Source organism: Bombus terrestris, chromosome 9 (genome assembly GCF_910591885.1).
Source record: "Bombus terrestris chromosome 9, iyBomTerr1.2, whole genome shotgun sequence".
In the NCBI taxonomy this organism is placed as follows: Eukaryota; Metazoa; Arthropoda; class Insecta; order Hymenoptera; family Apidae; genus Bombus; species Bombus terrestris.
In genome coordinates this window covers 13074150-13095667 of record NC_063277.1, presented here as the reverse complement: position 1 = coordinate 13095667, position 21518 = coordinate 13074150, and the positions used below count along the sequence as shown (strand labels likewise).

Here is a 21518-nt window from a genome sequence, read left to right as displayed (position 1 = left end):
CGGCCTACCCGGCCCGTCGATCCTCTGACTGCTGATCAGAAAGATCAGTGGCGTACAAAGGGAGGGGTAATGTGGGGGAAGTTTGATTATTCATCTTTCCATACCAGCTTGTACGAAAAGTTGCGAAGTACGATCATTTCGTAAAGTTTCTTCTTGAAGCGAACGTTCTTGATTCTTTGAGTAGATCGCGATAAGAAAGATTTACGGTAAATATTAGTTGATAACGTTATACGTTGTTAACAACCATGTCTATTTATTCGAAAGACAAATTGTTCGTATAACTTCGCATGATAGTCGATGAAACAAATTTGGTTTTTGAAAAATAAAACTGGATAGCAAGTTTATAATCGATGCTGGTATTTTATGTATTGATTTATCGTTGACGTATAAAACAATTTCTCACGAGATGCACAATTTCATGATCGAATTTGATGTACTTTTCCTACGATGTCTTTATGTGAAATTGATAAAATTGATAAATCGTGAGAAAAAGCAGTTAATCTACTTCACTGTTGAGGGACACGATTCTTCCTACTGTTTATCATTCTTCGTTAGCATTCGTTTAAATAAGTGGAATCAGCAGCAGATCGGTTAAACAGGTGGTAACATTTAATTTCAAGAGGCGTAGTTCTACTATAATTAGAAGCGAAGATGGGGAATGGACAACCACAAATAGCTCGTCCCTTACGAGAATTAGAACTCGAAGACGATCGTCCTTTGGATGGAAGAGCCAAGTAAGCCTGTTGGCTTACTCGCTCTTCGCTCACCGCTCGTTGTTCATTCAGCGGAGGATCGCATCCGCGCCAGCGAACAGGATCCGCGTCTAGTTCACGATACGCATTGCGCTAGTGATACGATAGCAAAACACCTGTCGCGGCTGTTTTATTCTGGAAATTTGTAAAATGAACGCAATCCACTTGGCGAGATGTAACGCGGTCCTTCAACCCGTCGTTCCGAGCTTACTTGTTCGCTCTTCGTGATTCGTGTTCAAATAGGAATTGCTACACGCGCACGCGGATCTATCGAGAGTCATCGTCCTTTCGTGTAAACGGTTCGACAAAGGGAAAACAGGAACACGCGTGGAAAAGTGTAAAGGGGACGGGGGTTGAAAAGGAAAAAGGCTCGCAGCGGAAGTTGCGAGCGCGAAGTGTACATGTCAAATCGATGGACAACGAGCAACCGACTGGCAAAATATTTCCGTCGCGTTGCGTTTTTTGCGCGAGTTGGCCATTTTTATGGCAATAGCTGCATCCGTCGAGCGCAGCCGTGAGGTGTAAAATTATTTGCGCGACCGGAATCATTCCGAGAAACGATCTTGAATTAAACATTGCTATCCACGTGCCTCACTGTCTCGTTCGGGGGGATTTCTATTGAATCGTAGATCATCCACCGGATCCAGGCGTGAATTAGAAAATCAAAAAAAGAGCTAGGACGCTTGTACGTGCCTCCCGTGGCAAGCGACCCTCTAATTTCTTCCCGGAAACTGATCGCGCGCTCGAGGCGTGCCGTTTCTGCGAACAGAAATCGGATTTGTCGATGATTCGATACTTTTTTTCTTTTCTTCCCTTTCCTATCCTTGGAACTCGAATCTTTTGGATCACTTCGAGCTTAGGAACTTGTCTCCACCTTTGTCTCGAGTTTCGATATTTGAAAAGCATAATGAAAAATGTTAAAACGTTAGATACTGCTTCTATTCTATTCTCTTTATTTTCTATTCTATTCTCTGCTTTATGCGTCTTTCATTTTTTTATACTCTTTATATTTGCTTTGATTCTTTTGCACGAGAAATAAATAAACAAATAAACGATAAATAAGAATAATAAATTTCCAAAATAATGGATGTTCGCCGACTGAAACGAGAACAAATTCTAGCATCCTACCTCACTCTTCTCGGTCTCTGGTCTTCGTCTCATGAACGATACCAAACTTGGAACCTTCGGTCGATTCCTTTTTCCACGCCGCTGCTCATTCCATGCGATCGGTTTGCAGGTTTCGATCGCGTGTTCATCGCGTCGTATGCAACGAGAACAACGATTCACAATTTTTACTGCCGCCGTACGTCTTTGCGCGTCGTTCTTCACCGCGATAATCGAACGGAGCGAAGCGAACCCACCGCAGAAACGATACGATTGTCTCACGTTTCGACAGTTGTCGCACGTGAGCAGACAGACGTGTTCGATTCAGTATGCCACTGCGCAGCACGTGTAACGTCTGTACGTCGGTTCATCTTGATTCCGTGCGTGCTGGCTGTTCACGAAAACAGGAGCCACGAACAGGCTGCGCGTCCTGAGAACCGAGAGAGCCATCGTCTGACTCGATCATTTTGCGACAAATAAGTGAACGACGGTTGGCATACTCGATTAAGAATCGTTCTTCAGATTGACGAATTGGATAAATTGGAGAGATACCGACGTCGATGCATACGTTTCTTCTCGTTCTCCTTTCCCCCTTTTTTCCCTTCTGTTTCCATCTTTTCTTTCTCCTTTCTTTTTTCCGTTTGATGCAGGGTGGAAGTTTTATATTCAGTTTTCATCATCTTCTTGAGAGCTTCATACGAATGCCGTCTGGGTTCCCTTTATGCATTATTCGTCTCCGAGGACGAGTTAGCATGATATTTTGTGAAAAAGGATTAGGTATGTTGGAAGAGTTTCGGGTGGAGATAGGATTCATGGGGTTAGGACATGACGTGTTTTAATGTTCTATTCGTCATCTTTGTTTTAAGACGGACGATTTGTCATAAAATCCTCCGTTGAAATATTACTGAGAATGAACGAGTAAATATGGTACAATGAATGGAAGATTCACAAGTAACTTTTCCCTTACTGAAATAGATTTTACGATTATCTCCATTATAGAATTAGAACATAATGTATTTAGCTGTACATTTTCAAATAAACGGTGTTATGTAACTTTCGAGGGGATTAACAGCTAGATAGGTTCGGGAAACTACATACGGATGGTTATTAAACCATAACCATTAACTATCGTATATATCATTTATTAGATAAACGGCGATTCATGAAATATGAATATTTATCTGTTCACTTACTTTATTTTTTTTTTTAATTATTTCTTAAAATTCACAATTTGCCCAATTTGGACATTAGGTCGAATTTTTTAGCAGTTATATTAACATGTAGGTGGCTACCCCCAGCGGGGTACCTAGGTTATATCCTTTGTGCATTTATTCTATGGTGTAAATTGATACAAAATATTAATCCAGAGAATAGGAAATAGTATTCCTTCTTTATTCTTTTATACGTATATATATATTTAAAAGAAAAAAAAGGAATACATTTATTATGCAAAAAGGACAAACGACCGAAGACATCGATGGATGGCAAGAGTTTGCGTGATTGACCGTTCGATTTATGCAACTATATTATCCATACAATGTTCTAATAATAAGTCGTCCTTCCTATCGATTTTAATGCCTGCAAACTTCCTGCCATTGCCAATTTTTCTGCTTCGTCATCTTTGATACCAATAACCGAATATTCATATTGCGGACTTACGTCGGAACCTTCCGCCACGTTCATTACCATTCTGACCCAAATTGAGGCCAATTGTTAATTAGCCGAACGCAAAACGGTATCGTCCGGTTCCGCTCGAGAATCATTCGGAATTATTATAAGATCACTATCGCAAATGACTTTTAAACAGTACCGTACTACATCGTTATCATAAAAATGGAAATGAATCTATTTACATTATAATTATCCGCTAGCATTGAAATTTAGGTTTAATTTATGGCATTCGTATGTTTTTCTCTAAGAGCAATCGTTCTTCGATAAGAGAAACGGACATGCGTTCGTGACCCTAGACTCGGCCATCGGCGAGATACGGCGCAGTTAAACAGTTAGCCGTTGCGACCTCTTTAAAAAGTGTGTAGCTAAAATGTGTCGCAAAAGTAAGCGATGACGAGTATACTCGTCAAACACAGAGTACGTGTGGCTGTTGTAATATAGAATGAAGTTGTAACGAAATGACTGTTTTATTTTTTTATTTTATTACCGACAAGAGCTTGTCGTAACACGAGATATTGCCACTTCTTCGCGACGAGTATACTCGTCAAACATAGAGTACGTGTGGCTGTTATAATATAAAATGAAGTTGTAACGAAATGACTGTTTTATTTTTTTATTTTATTACCAACAGTAACACGAGATATTGCCACTTCTTCGCGACGAGTATACTCGTCAAAAACAGCTAACTGGTTAAGGTACACGCGGAAAACGATGGAAAACAATGGGAAACAGCGAAACAAAGAGATTCCTGAAGACGAATGGCTCTAAAGACTGACGCAGTAAACGGACGGATGGACGGACGGACGTTGAATTTCATTATTATGGGACTTGCATCATCGGTTTACATGCGATTTACTCGCGAGCAGATCCTCGCAACCGGATGACGTACAACGATTCGACGATTGTTTACAAGTTTTGCTCGATACTCTCGCTGATAGGAATCCTCGTTGATACGACGAACATCGATAGTCCTATTTGCCGATGTAAGACCAACCTCGAATCGCCAGCCATACTTTACTATGTTTTCCGACTGTCTCATAAAATTGTGGTCGTAAGCGAACTCCCAAAGGTTGATCGAATGTTCGATATTTAACTGGAGGGAAGATCGATAAAATTTTCATACGTTCTGAACGATTTTTCCATGAGAAGGTACAGTTCCGATTTTAGCCAAAATAGCAAACGTTGTAAATGTTACGCGTAAATATCTTCTGCTTGCTGGATTTAGAGAGAAACTAAATGATAAATAAAGCATCGGATTTCATTTAATCCTGCATTGAAATTTCGATGTGCGATTTCAAGCTCGTTCCGATACAACAGATTACCGAAGCTCGATAATTAGTTGGCAGATTACAGGAAAAGGTTTTATTGTTGCTAGCCAGAAATGGATCGACGGACACACGTGACCATTCTGCTCAATCACGTTTGTATCTAGGTAACAATAGGTCTGGCGAACGAACGTGCGCCGTGAATTTTAACGCGGAACAGTGTTCTGATTTCTGCGACCAAGTCGAGGAACACGATTCGTGAAATAGGATCGTTTTACGAGGTCGACGAACTAAGATCCTTATCCTAGAAATAGTCGAACAAGACCGTTCCACTATGAGAGCTGTCCAATGTGGCCGATTACCGTAGCAAACGTTATTAAACGTTCACTTGGCCTATGATAACTCGACGTTATACTTTCCCATCAAAGAAAAAACCATCGAAGAGTTTATGGATCACAAAACCATCTGAAGCAAGCGAAAAGAAAAAGATTCGTTTCCCTCGAGGAAGAAACTCATGTTGATGCGAGTCCGTGAGAAACGGCCAGGCTCGGCCAACAAAAAACAGCAAAAAAAAAAAAAAAAAAGGAAAGAAAGAAAGAAAGAAAGAAAAAAATGGCGAGTTTAAGAGCAACCGACGAAATGTAAATTTTTGTCAAGCATCGCGAATCCAGCTGCATCCGTGCGGAACGGTCGTTCTTTCTATCAGAAGTGGACGTGCCGCTTTGCGTCGCCTGGTCACGCTCGAAAATACGATATGCGTGACTTGGAAAACGGTGCGTTTGGAGCTTGATTCATGAAATGGTAAAACATCGTGAAGTATTGACCGCCTAATAGCGGTACACCGACGGGACGATCGATCGATCTGCCAAAACGGAAATTAGCCTCGTTGATGGCCCTCTGCTACGACGATTCATAGGCGCGCCGATCGTTCAGGCTGCGTAGAATCCAACGGAAAGATCATCCAGTAAAGAAACAATAGCTTGGACCGGCAAACCGGGGCGAGTATCGTGTCTCGCAGGAGAGGAAAAACAGGAACGAAGAGGCGCGGGATGAATAATGTACCCCGAACGGAGGAGAAATACTGTTAAAAGGGGTCTCGAACGAGGCTGGAGGGCTTCTGCAGAAGACTAGCGGAGTCGATCGTAATTCCGTTGCTCTTCGCGGCGGTTCGATGCCGAACGGAGAACGGGTAAAAAGAGAAAGAGAGAAGGGAGCCACGGTGGAGGAAGGGACAGTGACACGTGAAGGCGGATCTGTCTGAATTCGCTTGAAATTCAGAGCACGAGCGTCGCGGCCACCGCCATTGGACTCTTACGGACTTTTGATCATCCCCGAGAATTATCGTCGCCTCTGACCAAGTCATACCCCTACCCGCCACTATTCCACCGAGTATGACTGACATAATATTAATATTAAAAGGTTACGTCAAAACAGACGTCATTAACCGTACCGGGTGACGCCGGATCCGTTGCAATCAGCTTCCGTAACCTTCGATCGACCAAAATAGCCGAACGATCGCTCGAAAATAATCTGTCCTCGTGCGTGGTTAACGCGTGACTGAGATGTATCCGAGATACGACGTATATTAATTTGATGCACGAAAAAGTAATGGGTGAACGTGGTCTGCTCGTTTATCTTCTCTGCTACAGGCGCGACGCAATAATATCGATCTCGAATCTTCGTCGAACGTCCGAAAGGATTAACGAGTCCAGGATGAAATGTCTCGAGGGCGTCGTTCGTGGAAGAAGGGGGTCGCGGAATAAAAAAAAAGAAAAAAGGCGAAGACGATCGAGGGAAGGGAATGGAAATTCTGGAAACGCGAATTCCCGTGAAGGTACGACCACGGTTAAAGAATCAGCGGAAAGCATCGTCCTGGCTCGTTCCTTGGATCGCGCGTATTTATAGAACGATTGAAAATGTATGAACCTCGCGTTATTCCGTCGTTAGATCCTTTTATCGGGTTCTGATCTGCTTGAGTCACGAGAACCGAGTCCTGGAAAAAGTAGTCATCGTGAAAGAAACACCGCCAAGTCTCCTATATCGTCCATCGATCGGTGATCTCATTGATAATCTCATGCTACTTTCTTCAAAGAGGGATCTTTGTAAATTTACGTCCTATCTTTCAACCTTGGCGTTCAAATTCAAAATCATATCGCATCCTTTCGGAGTTCCGTGCTCCTTCTACCGATATTTCCATCGTTCGTGACAGATGCATTCTCTGTCTTTTCACTTTGCAACCAAAGAATCGCAAAGCTTCCCAACGTATCTCTTATCGACAGCAGTAACAGTTGTGTAACTTGATCAGACGAATTCAACCAGAGATCTACAGAGATCGCAATTAATGCGTTCGATTCAAGTTCGAAACCGATCTCGGATGACGATCACGTATCGTTGAACGATGCGCACGTTTGCGTTACGACGATCCTGTTGGGTACGAGGCAACCACCTGACGATCGATGGTGGGGGCTGCAGAGGGTCCCGTATCCCCGTTCTCGTGCATGGATCCGACCGATCCATCCCATGGCCCGCGTCGTCGTTTGCCCATCCCATCCCCCGCGTGATCATAGCTCTTGGTATAAAAGCAATTGCGGATTCGAGAATAGCCAGCATCGTGCAAAAAGTTCGCGAACCAGCTAGACCCCCGTCCACCAGACAGGTGCACAGTGCTTGTCAGCTTGTGGTGTTCCAACGAAATCCTGATCATCGTTGCTGGAGATCTCGCGTCTGTTCTAAGTTCGTGTCGATACGATTTGGTTCCCGAGGATGGCGCAGTGGATCAGCTTCGTCCTCCTCGTCGTGGCGACGACGATCGCGGTAACGGAGTCCAGGGCTATTCCTGCTGAACCTGGTAAGTAAAACGCCCATAGTCTTCTTTCGAGAGTTAAATCAGTCTTTCATCGTGTCACAAACCGTCTTCTGCAAAAGTTCTCCGAACGATACGTTGAGACTGTGAATTAAAACAGTCCTCCTATATTTCCTACCAGAAGGATACGCGACGTCCATCAATTCCTGGGCGAAATACAGAATTCGCTCTTTAATTACAGTAGCAAAAAATTTCCTCCGTTTCTTTTTCCAAAGCTAAATCTCCCCATTCTCACTATCTGATTTCAAACGTCCTCTACAGTCATTCTGGGATTCACGATGACTATGAATCTTCGAACGAAACATCAAATTGGCCCTTTCCTTCCACCTTTTCGTTACGATAGAAAGAAGCTTCCTCCACTCTGTTTTCCAAAGCAAAATTCTTTCTATTTCTACCGTCCAATCTTTATCTGTGTCTTTTCCTAAAGTTTCAGTGATGTTAGATCCTTACGGGAACCCTATAGTTTTCCTGCGAGAGAAGAGGACAGCCGCGCATCCATATCCCCATAGAGCGATGATGTTCACCGGATACTACAGACCCGTGCGACGTTCGAGTCACGGTGGCCAGGCGACTGGTGTGTTCGCCCAAGGAAACGCCGTGAGTGGCGAAGCATTTTTCACTGGCATGCAGCCGCCGCATTTGAAGAACGGCCCGGAACCGATCGAGGAAACGGAAGTGTCGAGCGCTGAGGCTCAAGCAGCACCTGAGGCTGCTGATTCTTATAGCGACGACGAACAAACTCAAGTACAACAGGAAGAAGAGTATCCGCCTGAGGAGCATCGTCCACAGGAAGGAAACGTTCCGCAGGATGAGGTAAATCATCCTCAAGAGGACCAACATCAGCAGGAGGACGAACAGCAACATCACAAACAGCATGCTGCTCTGCCTGCCCAGGTACTATGACTGTTTCATAGATCCGGAATTTGCTATAATTGGAACAATTAAACCAACTTCGCACGGATATCGCGATACTCGTTTCGCGTATCCTGGCAAGGATATTTTTCTTACGTACGAAGACGACAGACGAAACATTAATACAAATGGCGACATTCGCATGGTACGCAGCTGGCAATACACGTATCGCGATACGTGTATTACGATACGCGTATCTCTGTGTGAAACCGGCCTTAAAGTTAATATGCGGATGGTGAGAAGTTAGGGTATTTCACTTCAGTAACTACTTGCGTTAAATATTAAACATGGAATCGTTAAATATACACGGGAAGTAAATTCTTGATAAAATCTTTTTTTCTCTTGATAAGTTCACCATCTTACTAAATTCTGTTAAACAACGTATCCTGTTTCGATAAAACAAAATCTTTCGTTTAATTGCGGAGATACTTCCGTCAACGAGTGCGTTCCCGTGTGGTTCTATTTTCTACGCATAGAAAAAGAAGGGATAAACCGATTTCCACTGTTACATACTTATTAATTATGACTAGAGTTAATAAGATGCGGTAAATTATCGCTTTTGGTTATACCGACATTGACCTTCAGAAAAATATCTTCGATGATCCGAAAGTAACAGTACCCCCTAATAAAAGAAAGAGAGAGAATTTTTATATTTCTTGACAGAGAGAATATCCAACAGAGGTGTCTAAGGAAGAGTAAGAAATGAGAAAATTCTGAATTTCGATAAACATTCCTTGCTACAGGAGCAACCGGAATCGATTCCCGCGTTCACCACCGAGGCGGCCCCGGTAACTCCAGCCGCAGAGCCGGTCTACACGAGCACAGAAGTAGTGCCGAATCGTCCGAAGGCTCAGCATGGAAAAAAGAACAAGAAGACCCCTGTCGTCGTTGTGGACGATGACGAGGAAGAAGACGACGATGACGACGATGAACTGTCCGTTCCTTTCGTTCCCTTCAAGGGCAATCGTCGCCGACAAAACTACCCGAACCTGAACAACTTCTTCCCCATGGTGTTCAGCTTCCCTGGTGGGTCTTCTCGAGCTGGATCCTCCGAAGGATCTCCCCCTGGCGCCGTGACCGCCATTGCTAACAGTTACTCTACTGGAAAAGGTGGTGTCGCGAGTTCGGTAGCAACTGCTTACGGTGGATCCCCTAATGGGTAAGTTTTTCAATGAAATTTTATTAATAAAAAAACGTAAGACGTCAATAATTAAAAAAATTTGATATCTCTAAGAGAAAAGAATAATCTCGATTATTGTTTAATATTTTTCGATTATTTCATAATTGCTTAATCTTATTAATTGTATATTGTGTAAAATGTTATTATTCGTTATTGTTCGAATATTATTACATTCAATATCGTGATATATCGGGTTTCACTTCATGATGCGTTTCACCGAACGATTTCTACAGGAAAAAGCGGCGTCCTCCGCCATCCGAGGAGTAAATCCCCGACTAATCTATCGGGCGCTATAGATCGATGATCGAGCCGTTCGCTTCTCGATACCGTTAAGATCAATATTCCATTGGACATTAATATGCAGACAGGACAGAGTTTCGACTGTGCTCCACTTTTCTATTCTCCAGCATGGCCCTGAAGAAGCAATCGAGGATCGTGTTTCTTCGAGTGGGCACTCTCTTCAGATTTAACCGCCGAACGAATCGAATTATTCCTGCCAATGCCACTGTTACTCCTAATGCGAGAATTTCATCGAATGGTACGTCGACGAACAAGCTATGCCAACCCTTCACCGATGGCCTACAAAATTATATCTTTTCCTTCTAAAATTAGTATCGTACTTTAGCTTGTATCTTTAAATTAGAAATGAATAGTATGTAAGAAAATAACGTAGAACGTAGCGTCGATCTCGCAGTGATCGAACGGACTAGTGCAATATTACGTCGTATCATTCGGAGAGACAAGGGTTTGCATGATCGTTCGACTACCTTGAAGCCGTAATCGATCGAAGGTAATCATACATGTAGTATAGTTCGTAAAGTGTATAAGAAATTACTAGTTAACGATAGCTTGAGAATTTAGCGTGAAGAAATTCATTATTCCAGTACCGTACATTGTTACTCATTGAACTGCTTCGACCTGAGAAAATTGTCTTTCGTAAACGATGCCTGAGATGCCATCGAAATAAAGCTATTTTCAAAACGAACACGAGTCTGGAATTTTCAATAAAACCACAAGTCGTTCCCAACTTTCAATCTCTGGTTCCTCGTTAAGGAAATATATATCTCGTATGATCGAATAATAGTTGCTGCAATCTCATTAAACATTGACCTGTCCATCGACAGAAACACGACAACAACTATTACATGTACATGAATCACGAATACGCCCTTTAATCACTTCTATGAACTACCTTAATGACTCTCTAGCTCGTCGTTATATAGATTTACTTTTCCCAGCAGACATTAATCCGTATCTGTATTGCAAGTTTACGAGCAATTTTCAATTTTCAAGCATGCAATTAACGACTTGCGCAAGTCGCTTTCAAGAAATCGTTGAATATCGAAGAAGTTCCGTATTGTAATGCAAACTTGAGCCAAATGGAATATAACTCGATCTATTTACAATTTTTCTAAGAACTCGACGAGCTAAGAGCATTAGAGAGCGGAGCGAGCTAAGCCAAATAGACTTTGGAAGCAAAACGCTGGAATATTTAAATAGCGGGCGAACTATTCGGTTTTGCCATTGGAGTAATTCCGTTAGATTTTACGTGACTGGAAAAGGAAAGGCCAGAATGACGATGCAGACAATACAAACGCGAGGAAACACGACACGATGATCGCGGTCGAATTGGTTCGCTAAATAGACGAGTTAGATGGTCACACGGAAATCGTCGTACTCTGCTCGAAACCTTGGGATTATACACGTGTACTATGTGTGTATACGTGTAATAGGCAATTAGTCACCATAGGATTCCTACACAAAAACATTCGTCTGATTCATCGAACGGTGGAGCTGGTCCTGATCGTGAAACCTTTTTGCTTCGCGATTTCAAAATTCCCTGTTGTTCTTCGTTAAAACGTGAACGACGTGAGAAACCATTCTGTCGCCTACGTTGACGAATAAACTTGAAATTTAAGGTTTGTCCGTGACTGTCCATATATAATTGTGAAGAAATCCTTCCGCGTTACGATGATTCTGCTCGATTCCTTGATTGTATATGTAAAATAAAGTCGTTATTTTCTGCTTCAATTACTTTTTTGTATACATTCCAGACGAGCAAACCGAAAACTGGGAATATAAAGATTAAACGATTGTTTAAATAAAAAAGTTCCACTTGCTCTTTGTGGTTGACATTTAAGCATACTACGAACACTATGATGTTTTCTAGTTTTTCATGTTAAATATTTTCAATAGTCTATAGACAACAATCGAAACAACAGTGAATGCTAATAGCCCTTTTTCATCCTGACTGCAAGCATGTTCTAAATTTCTTACAAATTAAAGAACAACGAACATTACAAGTGTCGACCTTCCAAAGCATTTTAGCGTACGAAGGTCCACCGACCAAACGAGTTTGTGCAATTTCCACGAACGTTCACATTGTAATTGACGTATGATTATCACCTTGTATTTCATCCTTCGTCTATCTTTTATTTTTCCACTGACGTTTCAATCACGCATAGGTCAATGTTCTGTAAAATTTATATCGCGCGTATGTTGGATCTTTGAATATTCTTCCGATATAATGGTTTTAGGAAAACTTGAACGAGTCGATGGTCATTTTTACGGGCAATGGAAAATTATTTTGCCCGATAAGATAGAAGAAGGACGGCGATGACACGAAGAAACGTCCCTCACGGGGAATCCCAGGTAGTTGCAGGCCTTAATTAACAAACAACCCGCGTGAAATTTTTCTACGCGTAATGAAATTACGATCATTAAGATAATTTCCAGAGGAAATTTTCCAACACGTACGAAAAATATTATTAAACTCGAAGTTTCGAACAACGTCGCATCTAAAGCGAAAAGAAGATTTCATCCAGAAAATTATACATGATACATGTGTTGACGTTTCAAATCAGGAATTCGATCGCAAATGAAATGCCGACTTACACAGTTAACATAACAGGCTACGGATAACGAATAGAACATAGCAAATTTAAATAAAACAGGATACAAAAGATATTCCACGTCCTCTCCGACACATATCGAAAATAAAAGTATTAGGTTGCCCGAAAAGTGTCTTTCTTTCGCAAACCTGTTTTTTACAACAGCACAACTTCATACAAAAGCGAAACCAAGTCTGTGAAATGTCGCGGTATTTATCTCAACAGAATAAAATGGATCGAATGTGATTCTATAAAATAATATAAAACGTTGTACGTCTATTATTTCCTCATAAAACAAAAGAAACTTTCCGGACAACCTAACAGATAGCGAGAATACAACGAAACAAGCCGTATTCGTTTAAATAAAGATCCAGTCCAAATCTATCGTTTTTTCTCTGCTGCGAATGAAAATAGAAAATAGAAAACGAACGATACATATTGGGTTTGGCCAACCAGAATCGAGCCGAAATCCTCTATCTTCTTCTCGATACGGATAGAGAAATAACATTCTCCTGAAATTGAGTCTAAGTCCTTCGCTTCCTTTTAGATACGGAACAAGAAACACCAAATGACAGCAAGGCCCACGCGCGTGTCCTAGCGGAAACGATCGAAGGATCGGACAAGCGTCGAAAGAGAAGCAAACAAAAACAGAAAAAAAGAGCATCTGACCGTAAAAAACGATGCCGCTAAGTCTGCTATATAATAGAGTTCGAATTGATAGCAAAAAGTAGGGGTGCAAATATCGTCTGATCATCGTTCGTGGTCGTTTGTCTGGTTAAATCGAGATAGTCATCTTCTTGGTAACACGTTATATCGTGTCCAAAGCGTTCACACAATGAAGGCCTGTCCGTGCTAATGAGATTCGCTCGTTCCTCGTGAAGAGTACCTGTTTGGTACCTCTACGTCAACTCGGGGCATCCCAAGACTCGCGGTTACTATATAAAGACCGCCCTGTGGATTTTCTCATCGTCACTTCGCTCTCAAATGTCGAGGAAGCTGCTAGACGAGTATCGAGTCGTTAATTCGTGCTGAACAAATCCGGAAACATGAAGACTACACTAATCGTATTGGTCGTCGTGTTGGCTACCACTTTCGCTTATCCTGCATACCCTGGCTACTCTGACTATCCTGGCTACCCTGACGTTGGAGAGCAAGGTGTAGTACTTGAGAATCTACGTTAACATAACAGAGAGAAGCTTACTTCGTAATTCGTTCGAAATCTCACAGTTTGTTCAATATTGTAAAGTTACTGATTGGAAAGTTGCGATTAGAGGAGTAGCGTTTATGGGAGATAAAATTGGGATGAAAGTTAAAGCAGATCGATCGTTAGGAATGTCCGAATGAGAAATCAAAGCTGAAAATCGAACGAGATCGAAGAGTACTTTCGATAGTTTCAGATCTCTCGTATAAGGGACACGTTGTTCGAGTCAAGCTGCACAATGATTACATTTTCTTCGCGGTTGTTTAATAGTCGTACGATAGCTTCTGTTTTGCATCTCGGCAGACGTTTAGTCTTGAACGTAAAATGATTAACATGCTTCGCGTCACATCGGCGGGATTGAAATATACTTGCCGCTGTGACTCATCGTTTAGTGAATGCCTAACAGATCTTCGAACAGAAAAAATTATTACTTTTCGATTTTAGTTCTTTCGAAGGTTGCCGTAATCTTCAGCTTCCTGAAAGTTTCACTAATTTATCGCCTGTCGACCGGTCCTCTTCTTTTTCTTTTTTCTTTTTTTATTCTCTGATACAATTCTCTAATTTAACAATTCTTGAACAACAAACTATAGACTTTCGAAACTTATTTCTTTATTTTTGTGAAATTTCTAGTTCCAGATGTTGCAGACGTCCCACTATCGAGGAATGTTAGAGAGGCGAATCCAGATCCCAGCCATTTCGGTTACGGTGGATTCGGTGGATTCGGTGGATTCGGTGGATACGGTAGATTCGGTGGACACGGTGGATACGGTGGATACGGTGGACACGGTGGATACGGTGGATACGGAGGTTTCCCCTATGGAGGAGGTAGTTCTTCGTCTGCTCACGCCGGTTCCATCAGCTCCCCATTCGGAAGCGCATCTTTCGCGAGCGCAAAGGCCGGGTAAATATTCATTATTCGTCAATTGCAGATATCCAATTAAAATTTATTTACTCGAGATTAGATCGAATTATTTCTCGAATATTACGACGATTTATATTAGAATTTTATACATTGTCTTTTCTCATTGCAGAGGCTACGGATACGGGCGGTAAGGAATTCGTCCGCTCAAAAATAAATACTGGATGATGACCTAGCCTGATGCTCAATTTTGTACAATATCTGAACGTTCGACTTAGTATTTTGTAAAATAAACTTTTGTACATTAGACTGGATTAGGTTGTCCTTTTTTTCTAGAAATATAAACCCGTATTCAATTGACACCTACTTTATATGTCAGAGATTTTTGCGACGCGTTTCAAAATAATATCATCTTTCATCATCTAAGCTGGTGGATATAAAGGATCTCGTAAAGATTGTAAAATGACGATACGATCAGACGCAAAGCGATTCTACGGGAAAGAGTAAGGGGAAAATGTAGAATAAAATGTTTTCCCGCGACGCTTCGTTTCCGAGAAAATCGAGTTTGCCGATGTGACAAATATATTTAAACTCGGATAATTCCAGGTGGAGCAAGAGTAAATAAACAAGCTGAACTACGTGTGAAAATAAGTCAAAAGCGTAGAATAACATTTTTTTTACAAAATGCTTTGTTTTCTAGAAAAATGTCGTATTGAAACCAGTTTTTAATCAAACATGTTCAAACTTTACTTGCTTAAGAACGAGACCTGAAATTTTATTTTTCATTTTTTTACTTATCTTCGCGTGTATTATAGCCTTCTGCCGATTGTTTACTTACCAATTTAGTGGCTATTTAATCAAGTTTAAATATACTTGATAAATCTTTAAACTCGATTTTCTCAGAGACGAAGAGTCGTACGAAGATATTTTTTTCCATATTTTCGACTTATTCTTCCACGTTGAATCATCCTGCGTCCGATTGTACCATCATTCAAGGATCAGCCTGTAAAATAAAATTATCTAAATTTATCTAAGGGATATCCTTCTGGAAAGATGATATCAGAGTTAAGATTATTTTACTATATCTGAATTAAAACTCATTGAATGTCAGAGAATATTCTAATGGTGCGAACATTTAACATTCGCAATAACTCAGAGTGACTCGTCGTGAAATAGCTGCGTCTGATTCTATCGGGATGTTAGGAAGGGATGTTTGGGAAACACGGCATAGCATAGTGCGTTTGACCACGCATTTCGCCACTATAAAATCGATCGCTCAACCGGCCAGCAGCAATCATCGACGTAGCTCGATTGATGATCGATTTTTCTCCAAGGATCCGAATAGAAGGTTACAAAAAAAATGAAGCTCCTAACAGTTTTGTTACTGTTATTCTTCTTGAAAGTGAGTAGAAGTCGTATCTTTCTCGTTAGTATCAATTCAACGTTGATAAATCTGTTTCTAGGTGCAGTACGGATCCTTCGCTAAGTTAGGATCGACAGGTAAGAGAAAATTATCTTCATGGCAAAACGAAGATTAAAGTTATCATTTATCCACGTCTTCGAGAAGTTATAGGTGCTAATGTCGTTCGTTCTTTTTTTTTTTTTTCATTGCAAAGAAAATCAAACGCAAGAAGGTCAACAGCGAAGCGTCCGAGTTCAGCGGATCTCTGACCGCGAGTTCCCCGGAAATGACTTCCCTCGGACAGAAAGCTCCATAGAAGAAATCATGAATCTACGTACGGCTCTATTCGGAAGTGGCGATTATTTCGAGAAACTTCGCACAGACTTTCCTAATTTAGACAATCTAATACAACAGGAAGCGAGTATCAGCCATAAACCACACAATCTTATTTTAACGTACAAAGTGCTTCTAATTTTTTCCATAAAAATTACAAGGACACGATCTACGAGTGAAAATAACGAAAAGATGTATTAATAATAATGATACATTGATAATAATGCAGCGATTAATTTAATATTTCAGGCTCGATTAATGGAGGAATTCATAGTGGTCGTGAGAGACCTGGTCGAGGAGGGCATCGTCACACTGAAAAATCTTGACCTCGCGATCAGCGAAATGATGGATACCAACGCGATACCAACGTCCATAAAACGGATGTCGAAGACCGATAATGGTTTGGCGAATATTCTAAATTCGCTGGAACAGCTGGACTTTTACCAGCGTGACGGTCAGGGAAACGAGAATCGAGAGAACTCGAGTAATTTTTAGAAAGAAAGTCTATGATAGTCGTAAGAAATAATCCTACGTTACAATTTCCTAATTTTGATACTTTTCTTCGAGGAATTGCAAATCGCATCGAATCGATGAACAAGTTGGAATTAAAAAAGGCGAAGACCGTCGGACAATTGGAAAACGTAATGGTGAAATTACATAAACACTTGACTTTTGTTCAAAGTGTGTTTGACAGAATTTGCAGGTAAAGAAAGGAGAATCTAATGGTAACTTTTTCAAACTGCTATTTCACAGCACATCAAAAATGATTAGCGACGTTATGGAAGAATGATTTGCGAATGATTGCATTCGACTAATTTATGGAGTAATTTGATGCTTTTGATAAATGATATTGCGTATCTTGCCTTTGAAATTATCTTTCAAGTGACATTTTAATTTCTATTTTCCGACAAGTGTATTGTATTTCGGGCAATTTAAAATCGAAAAACTCATTGTTATCGGTAATTATTCATGGAATTTTACATATAAAACGGTTTTACAGGAAACATCACTCTACGCTGTTGACTCAGTCGAGCTCAAGCGATCCTGGAAAGTTCGCGTCGATGAATCAGCCCAAGAAAGTGTCGATACTTTAGAGTTTAGACGATTACAAAGCAAAGTTTATGAAACAAATACGAGTGGCGAATTAATATCTTCTTCTGTACAATTTTTCCTCAATAAATGATTGTACGCTTTCTGAATAAAAATTTTTCTCATAAAAATATCGTAAATTATATATCTTCTTATCGACAAACGTGTTTTAATATCGTTGACGAATGACGGAAACGTTACGTGAGACCGCTTTCGTCCAGGAAGTTTGATCGATTTCCGTAACTGGTAGCAACAAGAAAGAAACCATCGCGAGCCGAACATTTTCTTCTCATCGTAGGGTAAGTTTATTGCTATTGCAATTGTCATAGAGTTGCAAAACCGAAGCTGTCCGAATTAAATTACACGCGAGAGAACGCTTAGCTTTATCTTCAATCCCGAATGCTCAAAGCTTCGAGCGAAAGATGTAGCGCAAATAAATATGTCGCGACTACGTTTCAAACGCAAAGTAAGTCCTTGAATCGTATTAATGCTTTTCAGTAAAAGAACGAATAATTAAATTGTATCGATACATTGTTATTTCAATGCGAAAAGATATTTTGAAGATATCTGCGAAGGGTAAACAGCTTAAAACAATATTTAAAGAGTTATAAGTTATTCCTTTCGTATTTCTTTCTTCTTCTTTCTTTCTTACCAATGCAATAGCTGAAACTACTTGCATGACTCATGAGTCGCGTGTATGCAAACTTGCAGAAGCTAAACCGAGGATTGGAGGTCGATGGTGTTTCTAGCCGTGACGCGATTTAATCTGGTGTGAAATTGCACCTCTGATATCTGAATTCAAATTAGTTAATTCGATTCATTCCGATGTAACCATTGAATTACACTGCTAGCTAGATAAACCGCGAACAATGCGCTTTCCTTAAGTGATAAATCGTTGGAAACTAAAGCAACGAATTCACCAACACCTACAGCAGCGAAACTACAATTGTACAATAGAAAGAGAGAGAGAGAGAGACAGAGAGAGAGAGACAGAGACAGAGAGTTGCATTCGTTCAGGCGCAGAGTATCGATATTTAAAACGATGTAAATTTCAAGATTAGATCGTTAAAGAAATTTTAGATCTAATTTCAGTTAGCTAGCGAAAGTTAATTGGAGCAATATCCGGAATGTTATTACGTATTCTTTGTGAAATTGGTTCTCGCTTGTAGTGCCAGGCACGACATAACAAAGCACGCTAGAAATACCTCTGAATAGAAATCGTATTTTTATTTGCCCAACGATCTCATAAGTGCTACGATACCTTTATATTTTTTAACGAGCTTTTGATACGAGCCAATCTGATGTTGCACGAAATACTTGAAAAGTACTTTGCTTATGCAAATAAATGTATACGTACATACATACGTGTATAACTTGGTTTCTGCTTTTGCAGAGTCTTTACTTTCCGTAAGGCGAAACGTTATCAAATCATTTTTGCAAATTTTCATGCAAATGGAATCATGAATACGTGTAATAGGTCTAATACGACGATCAAACGACAAGAGAATTGCAAAGGAATCGTGTCAAAGGAAATATCAATTTTCCAAATTGTTCGACGTACACGCTTGACAAGCAGATTTTCTCCTTAAACTCGTCCAATTCCAGAGACGTGTGTTACGATCGAATTGCGCGAAGGCACGACAGCTACGTTACGAAAGAAACAGGGGGAAGATTCGGTTTCTAATCGAAAACGATGAATCATTGCGTGTTATTGATCAATCGATCCGTAACCATAGCTTCAATTGTCTTGGCGCGATCAATTTGCATTCACGTTATATCTGTTATAATTAGAACCAAGGAAATACGTTTCCTAACGACGTTTCCTAAACGATTAATTAATCAACTATCAAATTTATCGAAATTCAGACGTTGAAATGTGAAACTACCTCGGAACCTAACCCGAAGAAACAAAATTTTCTCTATCGAAAAATCCGGTCTATGGATTGAAACAAGGCGAACTCATCGGCAAAAATTTCACATTTCAACTCATAAACGCTACTGAACGATATTAATTTGATTGATAAATGACTTACCAGTGGGAATCTTCTGAAAAAACTTCACCAAGGATGAATCTCTCGATGATGTCCGATAAGATTCTAAAACTTCATTAAAAATGACCGAAACACTGACCAATCGATGTACTGGCTGTTGCTCGCGAATTTCAGACGGATGTCCAGGGAACGCAGCCTCACGTCGAGCGCGAAAGCTCGAATGGATCACGGGAGCGGCGTCGGCGTCGGCGTCAGCGTCAGCGTCGGCGCCGATAATCGAGGCGCCGTCAACCTTTGTGCAGGCGCAACGTTGATGAAAAGTGTCTCGATCTTCTTGATGAGCGGCCGTAAAGCCTCCGTCAACAGCAACAGGCAGACTTCCGGCAGCCCGAAGCACGAGCCTCGAAGAAAACATCGCAGAAGGATGCCAGTCGCGGGAATTACCAGAAGCTCGGCGTACACGGCCAAATTGATCGAATCGTTAAAGAGGAAAACCAGGTTCTACTGGCAAGTAAAAATACGCCTAACCGTCGATTGTTTTATCGTTAACACCGGGAACAGCAATTTAAAAAAGAAACGGAAAATCCGGTGCTTTTAGCGTTAAGAAGATTATTTTCGAAAGGAATCGACATCTAATCGACGAATTTGCAATAAATTATTCTATGATTTTTCTTGTAAATCTCGAACAAGTTATCTAAAAGTTAAGTTAAGTTATTTAAAAAAAAAAAAAAAAAAAAAATGAAAAGATCATAGGTTCTGAAAATTGTTTAGGTATGACAGGTATATTAATTTTATAATAACTACCTATTTGTAATAACGTAATTCCTACTACAGGTCGGAATTGGATAATTTGTGCAAGCTGTACAAAAAATTGACTACTTCTGGACAGCAACAGGTTGGACAATCTGTTATTATCGGGAGGAGGACTCAGTCAAATCAAACTATAGAGGTAGTGACACTCGTAGTGTTTTAAATTATAGGAATTTTCACTCGCGTGCATGAATAGTGGCATGAATGAACATGCGATGCCCACGACTCGCATTGTGTGATATTTCGATCACCAAATTCTTAAGAAACATTCGAATATAAGCAACGAGTTCTAATTTAAGAAAAGATAAAAAGAAATTTTTCTGCGTCGCTTACTTTGCTCCTTCCGTTTGTTTTTAAGAGACGCGGGAATATTTTTCAGGGTATCGACAGGGTGATTTTCCGCGAGTTGTTGCATAACACGTTCAAGGTAATCACCGAGGACGTGTTGGTGGAACGTATGTTCTGTTGCTGGGATCGAGAAAACGAAGGAATCATCAGGCTGGAACCATGGATCATGGGACTGGATCTGTATCTTCGTGGTAGTCTACGGGAGAAAATTGAATTTTGTTTCAAAGTCTATGATTTGAACAACGATGGCTTCATTACGAAAGACGAGATATTCCAATTATTCAAGTATCGATCTTTTTGTGTAACAGACAGTGATACTCACTCACGTATTAACCACAAACGTTTATCCAATGCTTTAGGAATTGTTTGATCAAGCAGCCAGGAGAAGAGGATCCAGATGAGGCGGTGAAAGATCTATCTGAACTAGCGTTAAAGAAGCTGGACGTGGATCGAGACGGGAAAATCTCTTTTCAGGATTACAAGGTAGCTGTGACGGAGGAACCTTTGCTGTTGGAAGCTTTTGGGCAATGTTTGCCCACGGATGAGAACTGCGCTGCTATTCTAGCTTCGTTACGATCATAGGATAATGCGTTGGTCAGGAAGAACGTTCTGGTTTTGGATAGGCGTTACTCGTAGCTTTACTGGAAGAATAATAGAACCACGTTAATTATAGCGAAGAGTAAAATACACCGAAAGAATTCGTAATCATGGCACCTGCCGTTTATTAAAAACAAATTCGATAGTAATCGTAATTATAAACAATAATAATATTAATAATAATATAATATAATAATATAATATAATAATATAATATAATAATATAATATAATATAATATAATAATAATA

The 21518-nt window shown here is 40.5% G+C and overlaps 4 protein-coding genes and 1 long non-coding RNA gene across 7 annotated transcripts in view; 4 read left to right on the top strand and 1 right to left on the bottom strand.

Annotated features, from left to right (window-relative positions):
- LOC110119533 overlaps positions 1-19669 on the bottom strand; it is a 25858-nt gene extending 6189 nt beyond the window's left edge. For 2 of the 3 annotated variants that reach the window (XR_007225047.1, XR_007225049.1), the window contains exon 1: positions 19556-19669. This is a non-coding gene — a long non-coding RNA (uncharacterized LOC110119533). The remainder of the gene's footprint in view (positions 1-19555) is intronic. The other variant, XR_007225048.1, reaches the window with a different exon arrangement.
- On the top strand, positions 7365-10732 carry LOC105666038 (RNA polymerase II degradation factor 1). Its single transcript, XM_012311661.3, has 4 exons — positions 7365-7640; positions 8083-8549; positions 9311-9726; positions 9981-10732. The coding sequence occupies exons 1-4, from the start codon at positions 7556-7558 to the stop codon at positions 10012-10014; spliced, it is 1002 nt and encodes a 333-aa protein (XP_012167051.1). The 5' UTR covers positions 7365-7555; the 3' UTR covers positions 10015-10732.
- LOC105666039 (keratin-associated protein 19-2) lies at positions 13594-15012 on the top strand. Its single transcript, XM_012311662.3, has 3 exons — positions 13594-13793; positions 14470-14740; positions 14871-15012. The coding sequence occupies exons 1-3, from the start codon at positions 13685-13687 to the stop codon at positions 14890-14892; spliced, it is 402 nt and encodes a 133-aa protein (XP_012167052.2). The 5' UTR covers positions 13594-13684; the 3' UTR covers positions 14893-15012.
- LOC105666040 lies at positions 15958-17653 on the top strand. Its single transcript, XM_012311663.3, has 6 exons — positions 15958-16100; positions 16162-16198; positions 16315-16517; positions 16683-16917; positions 17001-17136; positions 17434-17653. Exons 1-6 carry the CDS (start codon positions 16059-16061, stop codon positions 17525-17527), a joined length of 747 nt encoding a protein of 248 aa, XP_012167053.2. The 5' UTR covers positions 15958-16058; the 3' UTR covers positions 17528-17653.
- On the top strand, positions 19659-21518 carry LOC100652002 (EF-hand calcium-binding domain-containing protein 1). Its single transcript, XM_012311952.3, has 4 exons — positions 19659-20020; positions 20348-20462; positions 20703-20956; positions 21031-21518. The coding sequence occupies exons 1-4, from the start codon at positions 19659-19661 to the stop codon at positions 21251-21253; spliced, it is 954 nt and encodes a 317-aa protein (XP_012167342.2). The 3' UTR covers positions 21254-21518.

Bases quoted from the DNA above. Each gene is read 5' to 3' on its own strand.
- LOC105666038 (XM_012311661.3), top strand. From the start codon at position 7,556: ATGGCGCAGTGGATCAGCTTCGTCCTCCTCGTCGTGGCGACGACGATC. The intron at 7,641-8,082 runs GTAAGTAAAACG...CTTTTCCTAAAG, and splicing joins GGCTATTCCTGCTGAACCTG to TTTCAGTGATGTTAGATCCT. The intron at 8,550-9,310 runs GTACTATGACTG...TCCTTGCTACAG, and splicing joins ATGCTGCTCTGCCTGCCCAG to GAGCAACCGGAATCGATTCC.
- LOC105666040 (XM_012311663.3), top strand. From the start codon at position 16,059: ATGAAGCTCCTAACAGTTTTGTTACTGTTATTCTTCTTGAAA. The intron at 16,199-16,314 runs GTAAGAGAAAAT...TTCATTGCAAAG, and splicing joins CGCTAAGTTAGGATCGACAG to AAAATCAAACGCAAGAAGGT. The intron at 17,137-17,433 runs GTAAAGAAAGGA...ACGGTTTTACAG, and splicing joins GTGTTTGACAGAATTTGCAG to GAAACATCACTCTACGCTGT.
- LOC100652002 (XM_012311952.3), top strand. From the start codon at position 19,659: ATGTACTGGCTGTTGCTCGCGAATTTCAGACGGATGTCCAGGGAACGC. The intron at 20,021-20,347 runs GCAAGTAAAAAT...TTCCTACTACAG, and splicing joins AGGAAAACCAGGTTCTACTG to GTCGGAATTGGATAATTTGT. The intron at 20,957-21,030 runs GTATCGATCTTT...CCAATGCTTTAG, and splicing joins GAGATATTCCAATTATTCAA to GAATTGTTTGATCAAGCAGC.
- LOC105666039 (XM_012311662.3), top strand. From the start codon at position 13,685: ATGAAGACTACACTAATCGTATTGGTCGTCGTGTTGGCTACCACTTTC. The intron at 13,794-14,469 runs GTGTAGTACTTG...TGAAATTTCTAG, and splicing joins CCCTGACGTTGGAGAGCAAG to TTCCAGATGTTGCAGACGTC. The intron at 14,741-14,870 runs GTAAATATTCAT...TTCTCATTGCAG, and splicing joins TTCGCGAGCGCAAAGGCCGG to AGGCTACGGATACGGGCGGT.